General features: G+C 43.8%; 1 protein-coding gene across 2 annotated transcripts in view; it reads right to left on the bottom strand.

Annotated features, from left to right (window-relative positions):
* CDH13 (cadherin 13) overlaps positions 1-19,074 on the bottom strand; it is a 680,788-nt gene that overhangs the window by 249,287 nt on the left and 412,427 nt on the right. For both annotated transcript variants that reach the window (XM_081016580.1, XM_081016581.1), the window contains exon 6: positions 9,917-10,061. In XM_081016580.1, coding sequence (XP_080872706.1) covers positions 9,917-10,061 — 145 coding nt within the window. The remainder of the gene's footprint in view (positions 1-9,916; positions 10,062-19,074) is intronic.

Here is a 19,074-nt window from a genome sequence, read left to right as displayed (position 1 = left end):
ATTCCACTCTATTGCCACAAGTATTGTCCTGAGTTACAGATATGTTGGAAGTACAGTAAAAAATGAATGCAGGGCTTAATAATAATAATAATAATAATAATAATAATAATAATAATAATATATTTATACCCCGCCAACCTTGCTGGGTTTCCCCAGCCACTCTGGGTGGCTCCCAACAGAATATTAAAACAGAATAAAACATCAAACATTAAAAACTTCCCTAAATAGGGCTGCCTTCAGATGTCTTCTAGAAGTCAGATAGTTGCTTATTCCCTTGACATCTGAAGGGAGGGCGTTCCACAGGGCGGGCACCACTACCGAGAAGGTCCTCTGCCTGGTTCCCTATAACCTCACTTATTGCAGTGAGGGAACCACCAGAAGGCCCTTGGAGTTGGACCTCAGTGTCCAGGCTGAATGATGGGGGTGGAGACGCTCCTTCAGGCATACTGGACCGAGGCCGTTTAGGGCTTTAAAGGTCAGCACCAACACTTTGAATTGTGCTCGGAAACATACTGGGAGCCAATGTAGGTCCTTCAAGACCGGTGTTATATGGTCCTGGCGGCCACTCCCAGTCACCAGTCTAGCTACTGCATTCTGGATTAGTTGCAGTTTCCGGGTCACCTTCAAAGGTAGCCCCACGTAGAGCACATTGCAGTAGCCCAAGCGGGAGATAACTAGAGCATGCACCACTCTGGCGAGACAGTCCATGGGCAGATAGGATCTCAGCCTTCGTAGCAGATGGAGCTGGTTGACAGCTGCCCTGGACACAGAATTCTGAATTCAATCACTGCAATGTCCAATTAAAAGGACAATGGAGATAGAAAACCAAGGCATGGATGATTTGCTGCTAGTCAGATGGATCAATGCTCTGATGCTGTATAAAACAGATTAAAATAAGGGATGACATACTTCAGTGTAAGAGTACATGCTTTTCACACAGAAGGTCCTGGGTACAGTTCCTGATATCTAAGGATCTAAGAAAGCAGTACTGAGAGTGAGCTCTCACTAAGACTAGGAGACCTTGTGCCAATCACAGCTGGATGAACCAACATCTCAAAAGAAATATTCCTAACATACAAACAAAGCTGGACAAATGAAAGCTACAAATGAATGAAAAGTGAGAGGCATCTAAATAAACCAGTGTAGCTGCATAAGGAGCTTACAGATGAGTTGAGATTTAAGAAGGGATGTATAAAAATGGGAAAACATGAAGGGAGAGTATACATGTGCAGTCAACAGTTGTGGGGGAAAGGTCAGGCAGGCCAAAGCTCAGAATGAGGCTTGAAAGTGAGGTTAAAAATAATCAAAAATGTTTATTTGGCTATGTTTGAAGCAAGAGGAAGAACAAGCACATGGTAAATCCTCTGTATGGAAAAGTAGGAGAAATGCCATGTGACATGGAAGATGGAGGAAGCTTGTTTTTTTTTTTTTTCCCCTGCTCCATTGGGTAGGACCTGTACCAACAGCTTTGTAACCAAGTTACAAAAAAAGAAGATTCCCACTAAACATTAGGAAGAACTTTCTGATGGTAAGAGCTATTCAACAGTGGAACAGATGCCCTCAGAAGGTGGTGAATTCTCCTTCATTGGAGATGTTTAAGCACAGGTTGGATGTCTTATCATAGATACTTTAGTTGGGATTCCTGCAGTGCAGGAAATTGGAGTGGGTGATCCTTGGGGTACCTTATAATTCTATAATTGTGTGATTCTATATCAAGAATAACCATCATGGTGCCCTCCAAATGCTACTGGATTTCAATTCTCACCAGCCCCAACTAATCTGAGCAAAGGTCAGAGATGATGGAAACTGTATCCACAAGATTGTGAAAGCACCGTGTTGGCCACCTCTGAACTACATGAACAAGTTGAATCTAGTGGCAAGTCAAGAACCAGACAAGATTTACTTTGGGGGTTTCCCTTTGGACCTTTAGTATCAAACGTAATTCTTGAGTTCATACCCAAACTGCACAGCAAGTTCACCCCCTCCGGTCTTTAAAAGCAAGCAACATCAAAAGGAGTTTATACTGATTTGTTTCTCACTGTGAAGTATGTAACACACACACACACACACACACACACAAAATTGCTTTTGATGTTGCCCTGAATGTTTTTATTCACAGTTTTAATTTAAGATCATTAGAGCTAGCAATAGTCTAATTGCATGTCTGTAATTTACTTGTAACTATCATTACAAGGTTTTCTCCACTGATCAATCAGGGTGTTGCTTATTTTCACAAAACTCTGTAGGCAGAATGCTATAAATAATACTATTGCTTTGAGTATTGAACATGTAACATTTAGCATGAAGGTATTTGCAGAAGTAGGTCAGGCAGTGCCAGGGCCAAGTGTGAAGCATCTGTTTTGCATGCAGATGGGCCAAGGTTCAACTGCCAGCACCTCCAAGTGGGGTTGGGAGTGTCCCCTGCCTGAAACTTTGAGGAGAATCAGTATTGATTATACTGCGCTAGATGGGCCAATGATTTGAATCAGAGTAAGGCAGCTTCCTGTGTTCCAGGTCAATACATTATGATGCATGCGGTAAACACAAACCCCATTCCACATACAGATATCAACTAGCCCAACATGTGAATCTTACTTCAGCATCAGTAATTGGACAGCATCAAAGCACCTGGGGGTAGCTAACTAGTTTAAGGTGCTCAGGGGAAGTCACATGGTATACTCAACTCTTGTCCTCCAGACAGCTCACAATGGCACCATACCCTCAGTAGCTGCTGCCCAAAGCAGCACTCTAACCACTACACCATGCTGGCTCCTGATTTAGATTCATGTTCTGCCCTAAAACACAAAACCAGGTATAGAAGTCAATTGTCTGTGCATGTATAGTAAGCATGCAAAGGCCGAGGAGGTGGGAGAAGATCAGTATTGGCTGTAGTGGATTAATAATTGGAACACCTTGGATTTTATTCAAGGACACACTTATGGATGTACTTAGCAGTAAGGAAACAAAATTGTCTGTGAATGGGTTCTTCTGCTAGAAGTGCTTTGTATATGAAAGGGAAGGGGGGGGGGGAAACATGTCTATTCTATCTGCTGACTACAGAAAGCTCTTAAGAGAACCCCCGTAGTTTCCCTGAGGTTGTTAGAATCACAGGTCATAGCCAAGAAGAGATCCTGCCGTGCTCAGCAAATTGAATGCAATTTTAGTCATTTGAAAGCTTAAGTGGCCCTATTTTTCCCCTGCCTACGCACCAGACACGATCACAAGCAAAACTGAATTGGGCATGCAAACACACACACACAAACAACACAACAGCAGACCAACTCTCATTATAACCCAGGAGACATAAGCATCAAACAATAATTGCTGCAGAATGGACAATGGGGGAAGAATTAACTCTAGCTTTGCCCATTTCCCCAGGTGAACTTTGGTATTGATGACTTTGCCTAATGTCTTTTGATTCCTGCACCCTGCTGATGAAGATCTCATTTCTATGCATCTCCACACTAACCTTGATTTTGCTGCTGCTGCCGCTGCTGCTAGTATCAGATTAACTGAAAGAGGGCAGCCTTCTATGCTGCATGTGACTAGAGGTACAGTGCAAGGTGGTCCATTAGGGCCAATGGGCAGTGCCCAGTCTGCCCTCCGCCAGCCCCCCACTGCCTGCCTTCTTACGTGCATCCAGTCCAGGGTGGCAGCACTGCCTTCAGATTGCTCCTCCTCCTTGGCCTCAGTGTTGCCCTTTGTAGAACTCAGCAGGAAGGAAAATGGGGACAAAACTACCGTATTTTTCACTCCATTGGACGCACTTCCCCCCCCCTTAAAAAGTAAGGTGAAATGTCTGTGCGTCTTATGGAGCGAAGCCAGCAAGAGCCGCTGCTGCCGACAAGCTCTGCGCAGCTCTCCCTGTAAAGCAAGAGCTGCGTAGAGTGTGTCTGCGGCTCTGGCTGGGTTTACAGGGAGGCGGGAGGAGGGACTGCCGTCTGTCCCTCCTTCCGGCTCATTGTAAAGCCAGCAAGAGCCGCGGCTGCTGAGCTGAGCCAGGGAGGAGTGAGGGAAGGGGATTCCGTTGGTTCCTCCCTCCTCCGTGGCTCGCTTTGAAGCAGGAAAGTGGGAGGGGAGCAACTTACACTCGTGTAAGCAGCTCCTCTCCCACTTTCCTGCTTCAAAGCAACCACGGAGGAGGGAAGGAAGGGGACCCATGGATCCTCCTCGCTGCTCGAGGCTGCATTGAAGCAGCAAAGTGGGATGGGAGCAGCTTACACTCATGTAAGCAGCTCCTCTCCCACTTTGCTGCTTCAAAGCAACCACGGAGGAGGGAAGGAGGGGACCCATAGATCCTCCTCGCTGCTCAAGGCTGCAGCGGATTCCCTCCTCCCGGGCTCCCTTTGAAGCAGGAAAGTGGGAGGGGAGCAGCTTACACTCGTGTAAGCAGCTCCTCTCCCACTTTCCTGCTTCAGAGCAACCACGAAGGAGGGAAGGAAGGGGAACCATGGATCCTCCTCGCTTCTCGAGGCTGCATTGAAGCAGCAAAGTGGGAAGGGAGCAGCTTACACTCGTGTAAGCAGCTCCTCTTCCGCTTTCCTGCTTCAAAGCAGAGGGAATCCCCTCCGTAGCTTGCTTTGAAGCAGGGTGCAGGAGTTCAGTGGGGAAAGAGGGCAGGAAATAGATGCCGGACAGGAAGACTTTGACCACTGGAAAGTCCACCTCAGCCTCCTCAGATTTCCACTGAGACAGCCAGGCATGGCCATAAGAACTGGAAACTTGCATGGGCTGTTTATTTAAAGACAAAAACATGCACTCATGTGAAAGAAATCCTCCCAGGTTCCTGGACACAACCCACACTTGATATTCACACAGGTTACATGGATGGCATTGGCAGCTGGAGGAGCAGCATGGTTAAAGAGCAAGTCCTGGTTTCAAGCTGAAGATCAGCTCTTTCCCCTCCCTCCCTTAATTCAGGATGCTACAGTTTACAGATGTTGTGTCTGCCTGCCCTTTCCCCTGAGCTGTAAAAGCACCTTCAAGAGGGTGATGGGAGGTGACACAGTCGTCTTCCAGATGTGCAAAGAACCACCCTCTTGACACTAAAAGTGACAGCAGGCCTCACGCCCAGATCTGAAGCATAAATGGGAACCTAGGAAGCTGCCTTATAAGGAGTTGGATCCACTACTCCATCTAGCTTAGTAATGTCAACACTGACTGGTAGCAGTTTGCCAGAGTTTCAGGCCTGGAGAAGCCGGGGATTGAACGTGTGGTGTTCTGCATGCAAAGCCACTGAGGTTACAGCTGTTCCCTTTAAAAACAAACTAAGATTGTAGTCCCCATGGTTCTGAAGAAAGGGCTAATTTAAACAGGAACAGAGGGACCTTCCCTGTACCACGTCAGGACTCCTGAGCCCATTGAGCTCAGTTTTGTCTTCACTGATGGGCAGAGGCTCACCTGGGTTTCAGGAGACACACCCTCAGCCCTACCCGGAGAAGCTTTCAAGGACTGAACTTGGGATCTTCTCCATGCTCTCCCCATTGAGCTATGATGGCTCCCTCTCTTCTCCTCCCCTCCTCCTATGCAGGAGGCCTATCTCGGCTTGTCATTATAATGTATATATGTCAAGGGCTTTGAGATGCATATAAAATCAGGCTCAGCATTATTAACTGGACTTAGATAAGCCATGGTTCCCTTTCCTTCCCTCCTCTGAGGCTCGCTTTAAAGCAGCAAAGCGGACAGGAGCCACCCGCTTTGCTGCTTTAAATAGTTTAGTACAACATTTGATTCAGAATATTTTTTTTCATGTTTTCCTCCTCTAAAAACTAGGTGCGCCCTATGGTCAGGTGCGCCCTATGGAGCGAAAAATACGGTAGAATTGGTTGCTTCTGCCTGTCACTGGCACTAGTTCTGCCTGTTATTGGCTCCACCTCCACCTGCTGATGGCCTCTCTTCCTTCTGCCTTACCAGTCCAGATGGACACCAGCCACCACTGATGAGGAGGCTGCTTCTGTGAAACCATATTCCATGAATGACAGCAGCTTACAACCTCCTAGCATGTGGTCATCCATAATGCATGTCCTGCGTTAGACAAGCCCCTTCTCTGTTTCTGCATCCAGTTCTGCAAATGATGGTTTTATGATACTAAATGTTCCTCAAGGCTACTGTTCTTAATTCCATGCCATGTGCTGTTCTCAATGCCCCTTTGTTCCTGCTAATTCTTTACAGGCACTTTCCATCAGTTCTGCTTTGGGGGTTCCTCAGCTGGAATGCAATATACATGGGTTATTATGGCTTAATGGAAAAACAAGTTGCCAATGTTTCTTTTCTTTTCTAAATGTGATTCAAAAGCAATTTTAACCAGCCACTCTTTTTTTTAAAAAACACACACACACCACATTTTGGGCTTAGGAGGATTTGCTCCAAGCTGCGGATAGAAGTCAAAACATATGAGGAATCACTGGTGCAAACTGACTCAAGCAAATGAAATAGGATCCTAGTGATGACTGTTAAGCAATCCTAAGTGAGGGAAGTAGGGAGAAAACAGCAGCTTTCGTCAGCTTTGAAATTTCCAAAAGGCCAGCACGCCTGTTAAGTATCTGGCTAGCTGGCCCCTCGCTAAGCTCATTTGTAGACAGTGGATGGCTTCTGCTTGCGAAGTGCAGCCAGTAATTGCCTCTCGCATTCACCTGTGATATGATAACATCCTCACTAGATCATTATGAATACAGTCCTCCGGCACAACAAAGTGTCCTTCTAGAGAGTTAGCTATCTATAATTTTGTTTCTCCGGTAAAGAAGAAAGGAAATTGGGGGTTTGTCCTTGCTCGTGGACAGAACTCAGAGTTTCTTTAATGGCGCTATTAGTGAAAATGTACGCCTGTGGCAATCGCAAAGAAGTCAGGTTACAATGCAGATCTCATTCACACAAAAGAAATTGTATCAGTTTGCATCAGGAACCACTGAGGGGAGAGCTAGGAATGCTTGGTTCCATTTGAAGCTGTCTTGAATAGCCAACCACCACAGATGCAGTCTGGAGCATCTTCTAGAGCAGTGAAAAATTCTAAGAATGTAAGAAGAGCCTTCAACTTTACTGAAGATGCTGTGTACATCCATTCAAGGAGTGATGGGGGTCTATTCTACCTGCCATGTCTCCATGTCAAGACAAAAGCCACCTCTTTTAAAGCTACCTAAGTTGGTGACCATTACTACTTCCCCACTCACTCACAAAGCTCACTGTGGTGACCTTGGATCAGTCACTGTTTTTCAGCCTAACCTATCTCCCAGGTTGTTTTGAGGATAAAAGAGAGATGGGGAGAACCGTGTATGCCACCTTTGGCTCATTGACAGAAATACGGGATACACATGTAAAGTATATAAAATAAATCCCACTCAGAATAGACCGACTGAAATTAATTAAACTAAGTTAATCATGCCCATTAACTTCAATAGGTCTACTCTTGAGTAGGACTAGCATTTACTGCCACCCTTTGCATCCACTGACATTTGCAGGGTACCACACTGGCTTCTCCTGCACCAGCGTATTCATTTAAAAAAATAATGTAGGTGTCACATTGACTAATGGGAATTTGCTTTGCTTTCCATTGCAGGCTTCAGCAATTTTTATCTTTGCTTAAAAATAAAGTTTAATATCATTCCAGCTTTTATAGTTTCTCCCCTAATTAAGGAACCCAGACATTTGATCACTGGGGACACGGAGTCATTTTGCAACACAACAAAAGAGCCAGAACATCTGTCCTGCTAAGAAATTTATTTCGTATAAAACCCTCTTGCTATGAAAAATAGAAAGAAAGAAAAAATCAGGGTGGGTGGGAAGAATGGGATTTTTAAATGGCAATGGTTGATCGTCCACAATTATATAGTGATGCCGAGTTGGGAAAAGGTTCAGAGAAGGGGATCCAAAAGGATCAAAAAGATGGAGCAACTCCCCTACAGCAGCTGAGACTTTTTCACTTAGAGGAAAGGCAAGTAAATGGTGGCTTGGAAGAAGTTTATAGAATCATGTGTGACATGGAGAAAGTGGGTAGAGGAATGTTTCCCTCCCTCTCTCACAAGATTAGAATTAATGGACAAAGAATGAAGTTGAATGTTGGAAGATTAAGGACAAATAAAAGAAAGTATTTCATACAGCACATAGTTGAACTATGGAACTCACTCCCACAGGAGGCAATGGTGGCCACCAACTTGGGTAGCTTTAAAAGAAAACTGGACAAATCTTTGGATGGTAAGGCTATCAACAGCGACTAGCCATGGAGGTGATACCCCTCTGAAGGCTGACTGGTGCTGACAAAGCCTTCAAATGGACTCACTGCAAGCCCCAATTTGTCCATTTTCAGGCTCAGTTCAGATGTGCACCACATTTGAAAACAGACAGTTTTGTTATCTAAACTGGCCAAAGGTGTCAGTCACAGCAGTGTTAGCATTGATGTGCTGAATGCTGGTGTCATTGAGGCCTGATTTCCAAGGAACAATATGGAGTGCACTCTGCATTTGTATCTTTACCTGCCCAGCCATACATTACATCTAGTGTAGGGCAGATGGGAGTGTTTTGGAGAAAACAGGCCTGCAGGCTAAATTAGGAACTCTGCTGGGCCTAATATGGCCAGCAGGCCAGATGTTTCCCATGCCTGACAATAGTAGTTTGGATTCAAAGGCACATTTTTGCTAAAGGAAACCTTCCTAGGGAGAGCAGGTGCCATTTTTTATGTGCCCATTCTTTACCAAAAAATAATTTTAAATAAAATTGCCAGCCACTATAAAAATGTTAGGCCACTATGTTTGTGACTGATATGCTAACAAAATTTCCAGGAATACTGTGTGCATGTGCGTATATGTATGTGTGTTAGTTGGGAAAGCTTTTGAACAAGGCACCTCCAATTTACAATCTGAAGTACTGCAGCCTTGTTGTGCTTCCTCAGATTTCTCCCACTTCTACTACATTTGTAGCCAACACCACAATCTCACTGTTTTATGTCCCTCCTTACAGTACAAACTTTTGTCTTGCTTTGCAAGAAGTGCATTAGCAATCTTTGAAAACAATTTCCTGCATCTCTAGGATATTGGCGCACTACCTTACATCAAGCCAGTCCCCAAATAATAATACAGCAGTCATTTTTCATTCAGGAGTGGTCACAGTCTCAGTGGGAGAGCCCAGATGTGTTGCAAAAATGGCAATGAACTAGTTTTACATTTCTATGACTACGTCAGTTTACAACAAACGCACAATGTATCCACCAAATAATTTAAAATCAAATAGTCACACTTTTCAAATGGAGCATCTAGATTCTTTAACCAAAAAAAAAAAAAAAATCCTGCACAAGAAACCATTCCCAACCATATTTTAAAAAAATTCTAGAATAAGTGAACTCAGGGGACAAAAATGTTTTCCATGTGACACTGGCAACAGACACTGGCAGCTCTTTTTAGCATGTTACTGATTGCATTCTATATACTGCCTTTTCCTTTTATTCGTATTATATCTGTTATACTCCCTTCCATCGTTCCTTGTGCTTAAAGGTAAAGGAACCCCTGACCATTAGGTCCAGTTGCGGACAACTCTGGGGTTGCAACGCTCATCTCGTTTTATTGGCTGAGGGAGCCGGCATACAGCTTCCGGGTCATGTGGCCAGCATGACTAAGCTACTTCTGGCAAACCAGAGCAGTGCACGGAAACACAGTTTAAATTAGGGATGGGGGACATCTGGCCCTCCAGGTGTTGTTGTACTCTTAACCCCCATCAACCCCAGTGAGCATGGCCAATGGTCCTGTGACATCTGTGGAGAGTCATTGGTCTAGCAATCTGCAGAGAGCCACAGGTTCACAGTTCCTGTGTCAAATGAGCCCTGTCAATCATGGTCAACCAGAATACATTGAGTTCAAGTGGATAAACATGCATAAAATTTGCAGAGAAACAAAACCTATAAGCAGTTGCAGTATGTCTGCAGTTAGTTTACCTGTTGGAGACCCCTCCATGACATGCCCAATGTAAGGTCCTTCCCGGAAGAGAGGCCTGTTGTCATTCTGGTCAATAATGATGATATCTAGAGGGACTGGGCCTTCTATGGTTTTGCCACTGGCATCAGTGATCTCCACCTGGAACTGTATAAGTAAAGGGAAAGAGAAAGTTAACAGGAATCAGATTGTTACTGGGCATCAAAGGAGGAGGAAGATAAAAAGGAAATGTTGACATCAGCATTTTCGCCATAACAAGGCCGCAGGCAAGGTTAGCACTTGGGATGGCTGAGCTCTGTGCTAAAGGCAGGATGGTTGTGAGCATAAGCATTTGAAAGAAAAATGAAAGAGTTCACGCTGAGATCCCCATTGGGCACTTTGCAATTGAATTGCCAAATTTGCTGGAGGAAGCAACGAAAGAAGGAAAAAGGGGGAACACAATTTGATGCTAATGAAGTGAATATTTGCTTAGAATAAGTCTTTTCTTTCCCCTCCTCTCTCTCCTTCAAGCATAATTACACTTAAGGGGAACATACTGAACCACAAAATAAATTGAAAGATAGGTTGTAGTGGAGATGCACAAATAGACTCTTAGGAGGAGGAGGGAATTGTTGCAACTATACTCTGCCTCTATCCAGAGCATTCTGTTCTGTCCCTTGTAATGATTTCAGAAGTCACCACACCAAGTATGGCTCAATCTAACACAGTGGATCAAGCTCCTAAGCTAGGGATGGGCAGAGTGGAGTCGTACTGTACCTCTGGAACATTTGCAGTAGATCAGCATCACTGGATGATGCCCAATTATTTAATAACAGCAAAAACAACATGACTTTTCCAAGGCAGATCAGACTGCTGAAATGAAGAAAGTGTGGAGTAATCAGAAGTAGACTTCTGGTGTGAAAGCATTGTTAGTTATAAAACTGAAAACAAATTATGAGTGTGTGCTAAGAGACACCCAGATCTTTAATTCTAATTACCTGTCTTTCACCCTTGGCTCTGGTTGGTAGATCTTGGGGTTCTATTCTAGTACAAAACAAAGTAAATCCAAGGAGCTCACCCACTGCAACAAGGAAAAATCCTGTGGGATTTTGTTTCAACTGAATTTGATGCAGGGCAGATTCCATAAAGAGGACTCTGAAAATGCCTTATTGCCAGTCACAACCCACCCCATCTTTGAAGATGGGGAGTCCCAGAGATGAGTCCTCCACACAGATGTTACCAGTGCTTTTTTTCCTGGGGGTATGCATACCAATAAACTTTTTGTGAATCTATATACTTTTGTCCACTTACTGTACAGTGGTACCTCAGGTTACATACGTTTTGCGTTAACGCGTTTTCAGGTTACGAACCCGGGAAACCTGGAAGTACCAGAAAGGGTTACTTCCGGGTTTCGCTACTCGCACATGCGCAGAAGCGCTAAATCATGTTTTGCGCATGTGCAGAAGTGCCAAATTGTGTTACGCACATGCACAGGCGCAACGCTGCAGGTTACGAACGCTGCGGGTTGCGGACGTGCCTCCATCACAGATTATGTCCGCAACCCGAGCTTCCACTGTATTTATTTTTCGTGATTTGAACTATAAAATGGTGATTTTCTTAAGTCAAAATGTGGGTACCCCTAAACATTTTTTTTTTTGGGGGGGGAGCACTGGATGTTACATTTCAGGTATATTTATACAGGACAGGAGTGAGAAATGTTTATCTATCTGAGGCCTACATTGCCACAGTTCAAAGCTTTTGAGGGCGGCATTCCAAAAGTTGGCACATCAAGACACTCACACAACAACACACACACATGGATACACACAAACAAATCCTAACTACACAAAAAATGATGGAATGGCACATGCACACTTAATACAAACATCTACTTACATAATACAAAGATATACTTAATACAGGACCACACATCAAACAGCAATCTCTCTAACCCTGTGTGATAATTTAGCTGTTGTTTCTTTTTAAAGTGCTTCATATTACAGCCTCAAGCTTTACCTCAAGCCTAAATGTCACAGGCAGCATTTTTGCTGTGAAAAGGGTTCTCTCACACACATTGCAATGCTTAATGGCTCTGGGCCCTGTGTCTAGGCTTGGGAAAACAACAATGATTGATAGTCTTCAAAAGGAGGTCCCCCCCCCCCTTAAGCCTAATTGTGGTGGTAGGGGACAAAGAATGAGAAGGGGAGGGTGTAGGTCAGATGGGGAGAACTCGTGGGCTGCATCCAATTCATTGTGTCATGTACTGGCAGGATGGCAGGGAGGAGATGGATTCTGGCGAGAGGTGTAGCCAGGACTGGGGCAAGCAGGGCATAGGGAAGAAAGTACTCACAGGGTAATGGAGGCTGGTGAGGGAATGGAGGTCAGTGCACAGGAACCAGAGCAGCAGGACCCATCGATGGAGCCAGACGGGACCCTGTCTCCACAAACAAGGCAGTTGCTGAGGTGTAGGGAGCAGTGGGAGTGGCACTCTAGGAGGTTGAGACAGGCAAGGGCCCCAAGCCCAGCTTCCTAGCTGGCCAGGTGGAGCTCGCTAGCTCTGAGAGGAAGCGTGTGATTCCTCAGCTGCAGTAGGCTTGGCACAGGTGGGGGTCACAAGCCTCATCAAGCCCAGATGTTGCAGTCAGCATGCAAATTACAAAAGGGCAGCAGAGCTGAGGAGCTGTGTCTGCTCAACTGCCCATGTTGATGGGCTCTGACTTTTACTCTATGGGACTGTGCTTTGGGTTTGATTCTAGACTGTATCCTCACTGCTGGTCTTCAAACTTGGCTTCTTCGATTGACCGTGGATCGCATTTCCTGACCTTTGCGGCACATTGCTTGTACTGATTATCCCTCAGACTTGGAACTTTGGATTTGACATACCAACTTGCTGCCAGGTAGTCCAGGGGTTCAGGACACATAGGATGACAGTTCCCCATGTCTTATATAGTAGAAGGTCCTCCTCCATATATCCAAGTTCCAAGCCATTTAGGACTTCAGGAATTGGGCTACGGATGGGTGAATCTGTCAGTTCAGTTTCTCATTTTCCTTAAGTTCACATTTCCACATTTCCACATCAGTATGCATTTTTTAAAATCCTTATGAAAAGTCATCAACACTTTGATGTGAATTTCTCATGGTATACATGTTTTGGTATGTATGTTTGCCTAATATGCAACTTTTTGCAAAATAATTTCTCCTAATATAATGCATTTGTGTATGTTATGCTCTCTAATATATGCTCAGTTATAAGCATTTTTTGTTCACTGTCCTTTTCTGGAGAACTAGACTGAAAAATTCAGAGGATAGTGAGTTTCAACGGAAAGATGAGTTTCCATTTTCATGCTGCTTCAGAAAGTGTGGATTGTATATGTTCTCTTTTAAATCCAAATTCCCTAACCCACTCATACCTAGACTGTACCTGCCACCTTGAATTGATCCCAGATGCACAATGGGAGCCAATGAAGTTCTCCTAGTGCAAGTGGTATAAGATGATTGGTTCAGATATATGCCCATTAGTGGCTCCCTTTCACCAGGCATCCAGAATTTATGTCTTGCACTTGCTGAGAATTTGATATAGTTCATGCTATATGCTGCACGACAATCAATCACTCCCTCCAGAAAGGTCTCACTCTTGGCTAATAAACATTCCTGAGAAATCACCGTTCCTCATTGCATCTCCTATTCAAAAAGCACGTTCAAATCCCCCCCCCCTCAACACACCCTTGACCACCTTTCACAGCTACAGCAATCTTTAAAAGCAAGCAAGCAAAGAATTGCTGTATCTGTGGGCTTTGGGGAATATCCTTCTTGTTCTCATGAAGCTATTGTTCAAATAGACTGCTTCTCCTATATATGTGATATGAAGACAAGTATTTGGACAAAAATAGTGGCTCACAGACCTAATCTAGTGGCTCACAGATCAAATCCAAAGCAACCAACAGAGTAGAGAGGTGTAGCTTTGCCACTTCCATCTGCTATCATTATCAGCTCTGCCCTATTCTAGACAGAAAGAACTCAAAGCCCCCTTTTTTAGTTGTATCCAGGATTATACTTTAGAAGGTAGAAATTGTCACATGTCTCTTTGCAGCCACAGACTTCAAAACCACTCCACACAACTGCATCAAGACTTAGGCTGCATTCATGCATTCACATGGCAGATTACTCCCACAATTTTCTGTGTTAAATAAATTGAATAAAGTGATGAATTGTGAGGGTGGCACACTCCCCCCCCCGATGCTGTCTTTATGGGGGTGGGGATCATGGGGGAGCAAAAGCAGGCATGTGTGAAAAAGGTGAGGGAGTAGCAATGTTGACCAATGACACTTGCTGTTGTGTTGCCCCACACCCACAGGTGTGAATGAAATTCATTGCGAGAAGGTGGTATTTCTATCAAAAAGCCACAATTCCATGATGCAACAAGGACTGCCATTTGAGAGGAACATTCAGATATGGGACGGAAGCACTTGCATTATAATCAGGAAAACTAATGTAATACTCCCCACATCTGAATGTATCCAGAGTCGCACAAAAAGCCTGCAGGGAGGACCTGATTAATGACATGAAAAGCACTGGCCTAGTGGCCTGCAGTGGACTTCTTAATGCACTCTCACGCACACATGTGCTTGGATGTGTACACACAGAGAGCCAATTAAAACAGTGGGGGAAATACTACATACGGCAGTAGAATATCAGCTTCTGTGATTTCCTGGAAGCAAAAGAGTCTAAAGCACCTTTCATGCATGCACCATACACAGATGTCCCATTGAGTCAAAGTCCTCACCCCCACTCCACTGATGTTGCACAGCTTCTCCAGCCCTGCACATAGAGCATGGCCAGTATGCAGGTGTCCACATTGGGGTTTGGAGATTGTCATAGCTATGTAGTGGCAATACTATTAGGTAGAGTGAGACACTCACTCATGGGTTTCTTTTAATAATCCTGGGAATTGTAGTTAGTTAAGGGTGCTGAGAGTAGTTAGGAGACCCATATTCCCCAACCAGAGCTACAATTCCAAGAGTTTCCTGTGAAGAGGCATTTATTGTGAAACCATTCTGAAAATTGTAGCTCTGTGAGGGGAATAGGGGCCCACTAACAATTCTTAGCATCCTTAACAAACCACAGCTCCCAGAATTCTTTGGGAGAAGCCATAACACAATGCTGTACAGCCCACTAGAACTATCATATAAAGCAATGTCCCACCCTGTGCTACATAGTAATAGGTGAATCTGTCCATTTCTGTTTCCCCTCTGTTTTCCACATTGCCATCAGTTTGCATGTTTTTTTAAGGGTCTTCATGAAAATTCATCCATATTTTTGTGTGAATTTCTCCATGAATATGTGCAATTATATGCATACCTTTCCCTTTACATATGGTGGAAAACAGCATTGTAAATTCTGAAAAGTGTAGATTTTGGTCCATGTATTGTTTCAGAAAGTGCAAATTGGGTAGGTTCACCTTTAAGCATGAACTCAATTGAATTCCTCCCCCATCCTTAATACTACAAAGCCAATACCAACCCCCTAAAATGCAGCTAACAAGTACAAAGAAGGAGAAAAACAAATCTGTGTATTGAGCCAATTAGAAGTGAACTAGTTCCAAGCACAAAACTGTATTGAGTTAACTTATAGGCGTCTGACCTGCACTGCAGAATAGGGATTCAATTCAAGGTGAGAGTTACACACACACACACACACACACACACAAAATGAACTGTGTTCAGGTTAAGTGTTCTGGTAGTAAAATATGGGATCAGATAGTCCCTTCCAAAAAATAAATATTGAGCTCTCCAACCTTGCACAGCCAAGCCCCCACACAGACACAATGTACCAGACTGGAATGAGATAATAAGCCATTCCTCTTAACAAAGGAATTAGAATTCTGACCTAATTCGCTCCCAGTTGGGTTCACTGTGAACCTATAAATAACTCATAAATATCATGCACACTGAGAAAGGAATGGATTAATTGCATAAACAAATGAGTCGGAACACTTTCAAGACCCCCCGTGGATTATTCCATCTCCTGGGAAGGATGCAGTGGGCTAGGAAGCTCTATTTCCCAAATATTCATTGCCCTGGGTTGCTCTCGCAGATGAGACTGGTAGCCCCTTGCATTAGAGATCCGTTTCTGACCCCAGTAACACTTATTTATTCCTCTTGCTCACCGTCTCCCCTAGTGCCCAGTATTCATTTTAAAAATGTAAGAAAAGCATGCCAGATGAGGCCAATGGTCCATCTAGACCAGCATCCTGTTTCCACAGTGGCCAACCAGATGTCCCAATGGGAAGCCTGCAAAGAGTCAATGTCAACTGGTCCAATTACCTTAACTTAAGACAGGCATCTCCAAACTCAGCCCTCCAGATGTTTTGGGACTACAACTCCCATCATCCCTAGCTAACAGGACCAGTGGTTAGGGGTGATGGGAATTGTAGTCCCAAAACATCTGGAGGGCCGAGTTTGGGGATGCCTGATGTAAGATAAAGTAGCTTCCCATGTCCTGAACAGGGAAGCACAAATCTGCAGATTTCAGAGGGGAATGGTTGTAGCTCACATGCAGAAGCTCTCAGGTTCAACCTTTGGTGTTGAGAGGTAGGGCTGGAAATGATTCCTGCCTGAAACTCTGGAGAGTTGATGCCAGTCAGTGCTTACAATACTGAACTAGATGTACCAATGGTCAAAATGGGAATAAGGAAGTTTCCTATGTTTGTATCAACTGTGTTTCAAGTAATGTACATGTAACAGATTGTGGCTGGATCTAGACACATTAAAAAAGCGTTTCAGGAAAACGTGTTGTAAACCTAATAACGTGTTGTAAACCTAATAATGGGAAATCACATTGCTAAAAGATGGAACTCCACAGCGCCATCTGGTGTCACAGTGTTATAACACATTTAAAACTCATTTTCTTTACTAATGTAGCTGAATCCTGTGTGTGAGAGGGTGTGTGTGTGTGTGAGAGAGAGAGAGAGAGAGAGAGAGAGAGAGAGAGAGAGAGAAAGCTCAGCATTTCATAAATTGGTGCTGTGAGGTGCTTGCACTGAGATTAAAGAGGCTATTAAAAATTCCCCTTCCTTTCCCTCTATTCCATAACACACAAAGGCAGAAGAGACTGAATAAGTGTCTTATTTTTAGATAGAAACCTCTTATTATGCATGTTTTATCTCTTGCATGTTTGACTGGGGAGATATTATTTCCAGCAAATGTTAAGCACTAGAGAGTTATCGAAATGAATACTCCCCCCCCCATGATCACACATTTTATTTGTGTATTTGAATGTGATACCCATATTTCAGAAAGATCTCTGTTCCCCCAGAGCACCAGGCGTTGTCCATTTACAATAAAGTTGTGCCTGGAGAAATTCAAGTATCTGTTACATAGTGATGAATGAGGGCAACATTATAAAGGACATCCCTTACCAGTTTATACTAATTCATAGAAAATAAAGCCATTGGTGATGACTAGCCATGCTGGCTGTGTACTACCTCCACTATCAGTGGTGAGATCAGCGATGGGATATGGGGAAGTGGTATATCGGTTGCAGAGCATCTGCTTTGCATCCAGAAAGCTCCAGATTCAGACAGCAGCATCTCCAGCTAAGGTTGGCAGAGACTTTTGCCTGGAGAGCCTCTGCCAGTCAGTGCAGACAAAACTGAGCTAGATGACAATACTGAGCTGACAAGACACATTCCTATTTTCAGATCCATTGCAGAGAACACAAGTGGGGAGAGTGCAGTTGTGGACATCTAATTGCCTGCTATGTGGAGTAAGATTAGATGAACATGACAAATTGTAGAATAGATACAGGGGCTTTGTGGCGGGGAATTAAAGCGATGGATGGGTCACAGCTTGTTGTTGTCCTCTGATAGGCCCTAAAATGTGAGGCTGTTTTTAAATGTTGAAGAGAGATGACATTTGCTTTTGTTGTTAAAGAAGAACAACATAGGATTCTATTTTAAAAAAAATTAACTTTATTTACGGTATTTATTTTTTTAAAAGCACATTTGGTGAAAGTTTTTAACTTTTTTAAAAAAAAAAAATTCTCCACTACTGTGCTTTAACAACAAAAACAAAATCCAGAATTCTTCAGTGCTTCATGGGCAACATTTAGGACAGCCTCACTTTTTGCAAAGCCCATGGACCTAGAAAAATAAAAATCGATAAAAATGCACAGCTATAATCATCAGAAAAGCTTAAAGAAGGCAGATCGCCGAAGAATTGATGCTTTTGAATTATGGTGCTGGAGGAGACTCTTGAGAGTCCCATGGACTGCAAGAAGATCAAACCTATCCATTCTTAAGGAAATCAGCCCTGAGTGCTCACTGGAAGGACAGATCCTGAAGCTGAGGCTCCAATACTTTGGCCACCTCATGAGAAGAGAAGACTCCCTGGAAAAGACCCTGATGTTGGGAAAGATGGAGGGCACAAGGAGAAGGGGACAACAGAGGACGAGATGGTTGGACAGTGTTCTCGAAGCTACTAACGTGAGTTTGACCAAACTGTGGGAGGCAGTGGAAGACAGGAGTGCCTGGCGTGCTCTGATCCATGGGGTCATGAAGAGTCAGACATGACTAAACGACTAAACAACAACAAAGAAATACTGGAGATAAAGGATGCTTTGTGGAGGCCCTGATCAGACTTGGCACAGGTGTGGGGTGTGTTTTATTGACACCATTTGGCCAATAAAAATTACCTAATTTTGCTGCATTATATGGCCCACCCATATATTTGATGCATACCCCTGCTGTGTGCACACCACTGATATATACTCCCCTCCCCACAACATATGAAAATATGGACATACGGACACAAGAAGGGACCTAGATCTGTTCACTCCAACACTCAGTTCTCTGCAACAGCCAGCCAAATGCTTTTGAGAAGTCGATTAGCAGGTCTTGAGTGCAACAGCACCTTCTTGCTGTTTAACTTGTATAGTTCTCTAAACACAGAGCATACCCATTAACAGGCTACATATCTAAGAACATCATATGGTCCAAATCCATGTGGCTGTTGTCATACATACCACCTGGTTAAGAGTCATAGTTCTTAGGGAATCCCAATTTTTTTAGCATTCATTTTGGCCATTTTCTAGACCTCATGAACAATGCTGAAAGTTAAGATGCATCATTTCTTAGTATAACTAGAAATGAACATAAGAACATGATAAGAGCCTGCTGGGTCAG

The sequence above is a fragment of the Podarcis pityusensis genome (genome assembly GCF_964106645.2).
Source record: "Podarcis pityusensis genome assembly, chromosome: 8".
Classification (NCBI taxonomy): domain Eukaryota; kingdom Metazoa; phylum Chordata; class Lepidosauria; order Squamata; family Lacertidae; genus Podarcis; species Podarcis pityusensis.
This window is presented reverse-complemented; position numbering and strand designations above follow the sequence as displayed.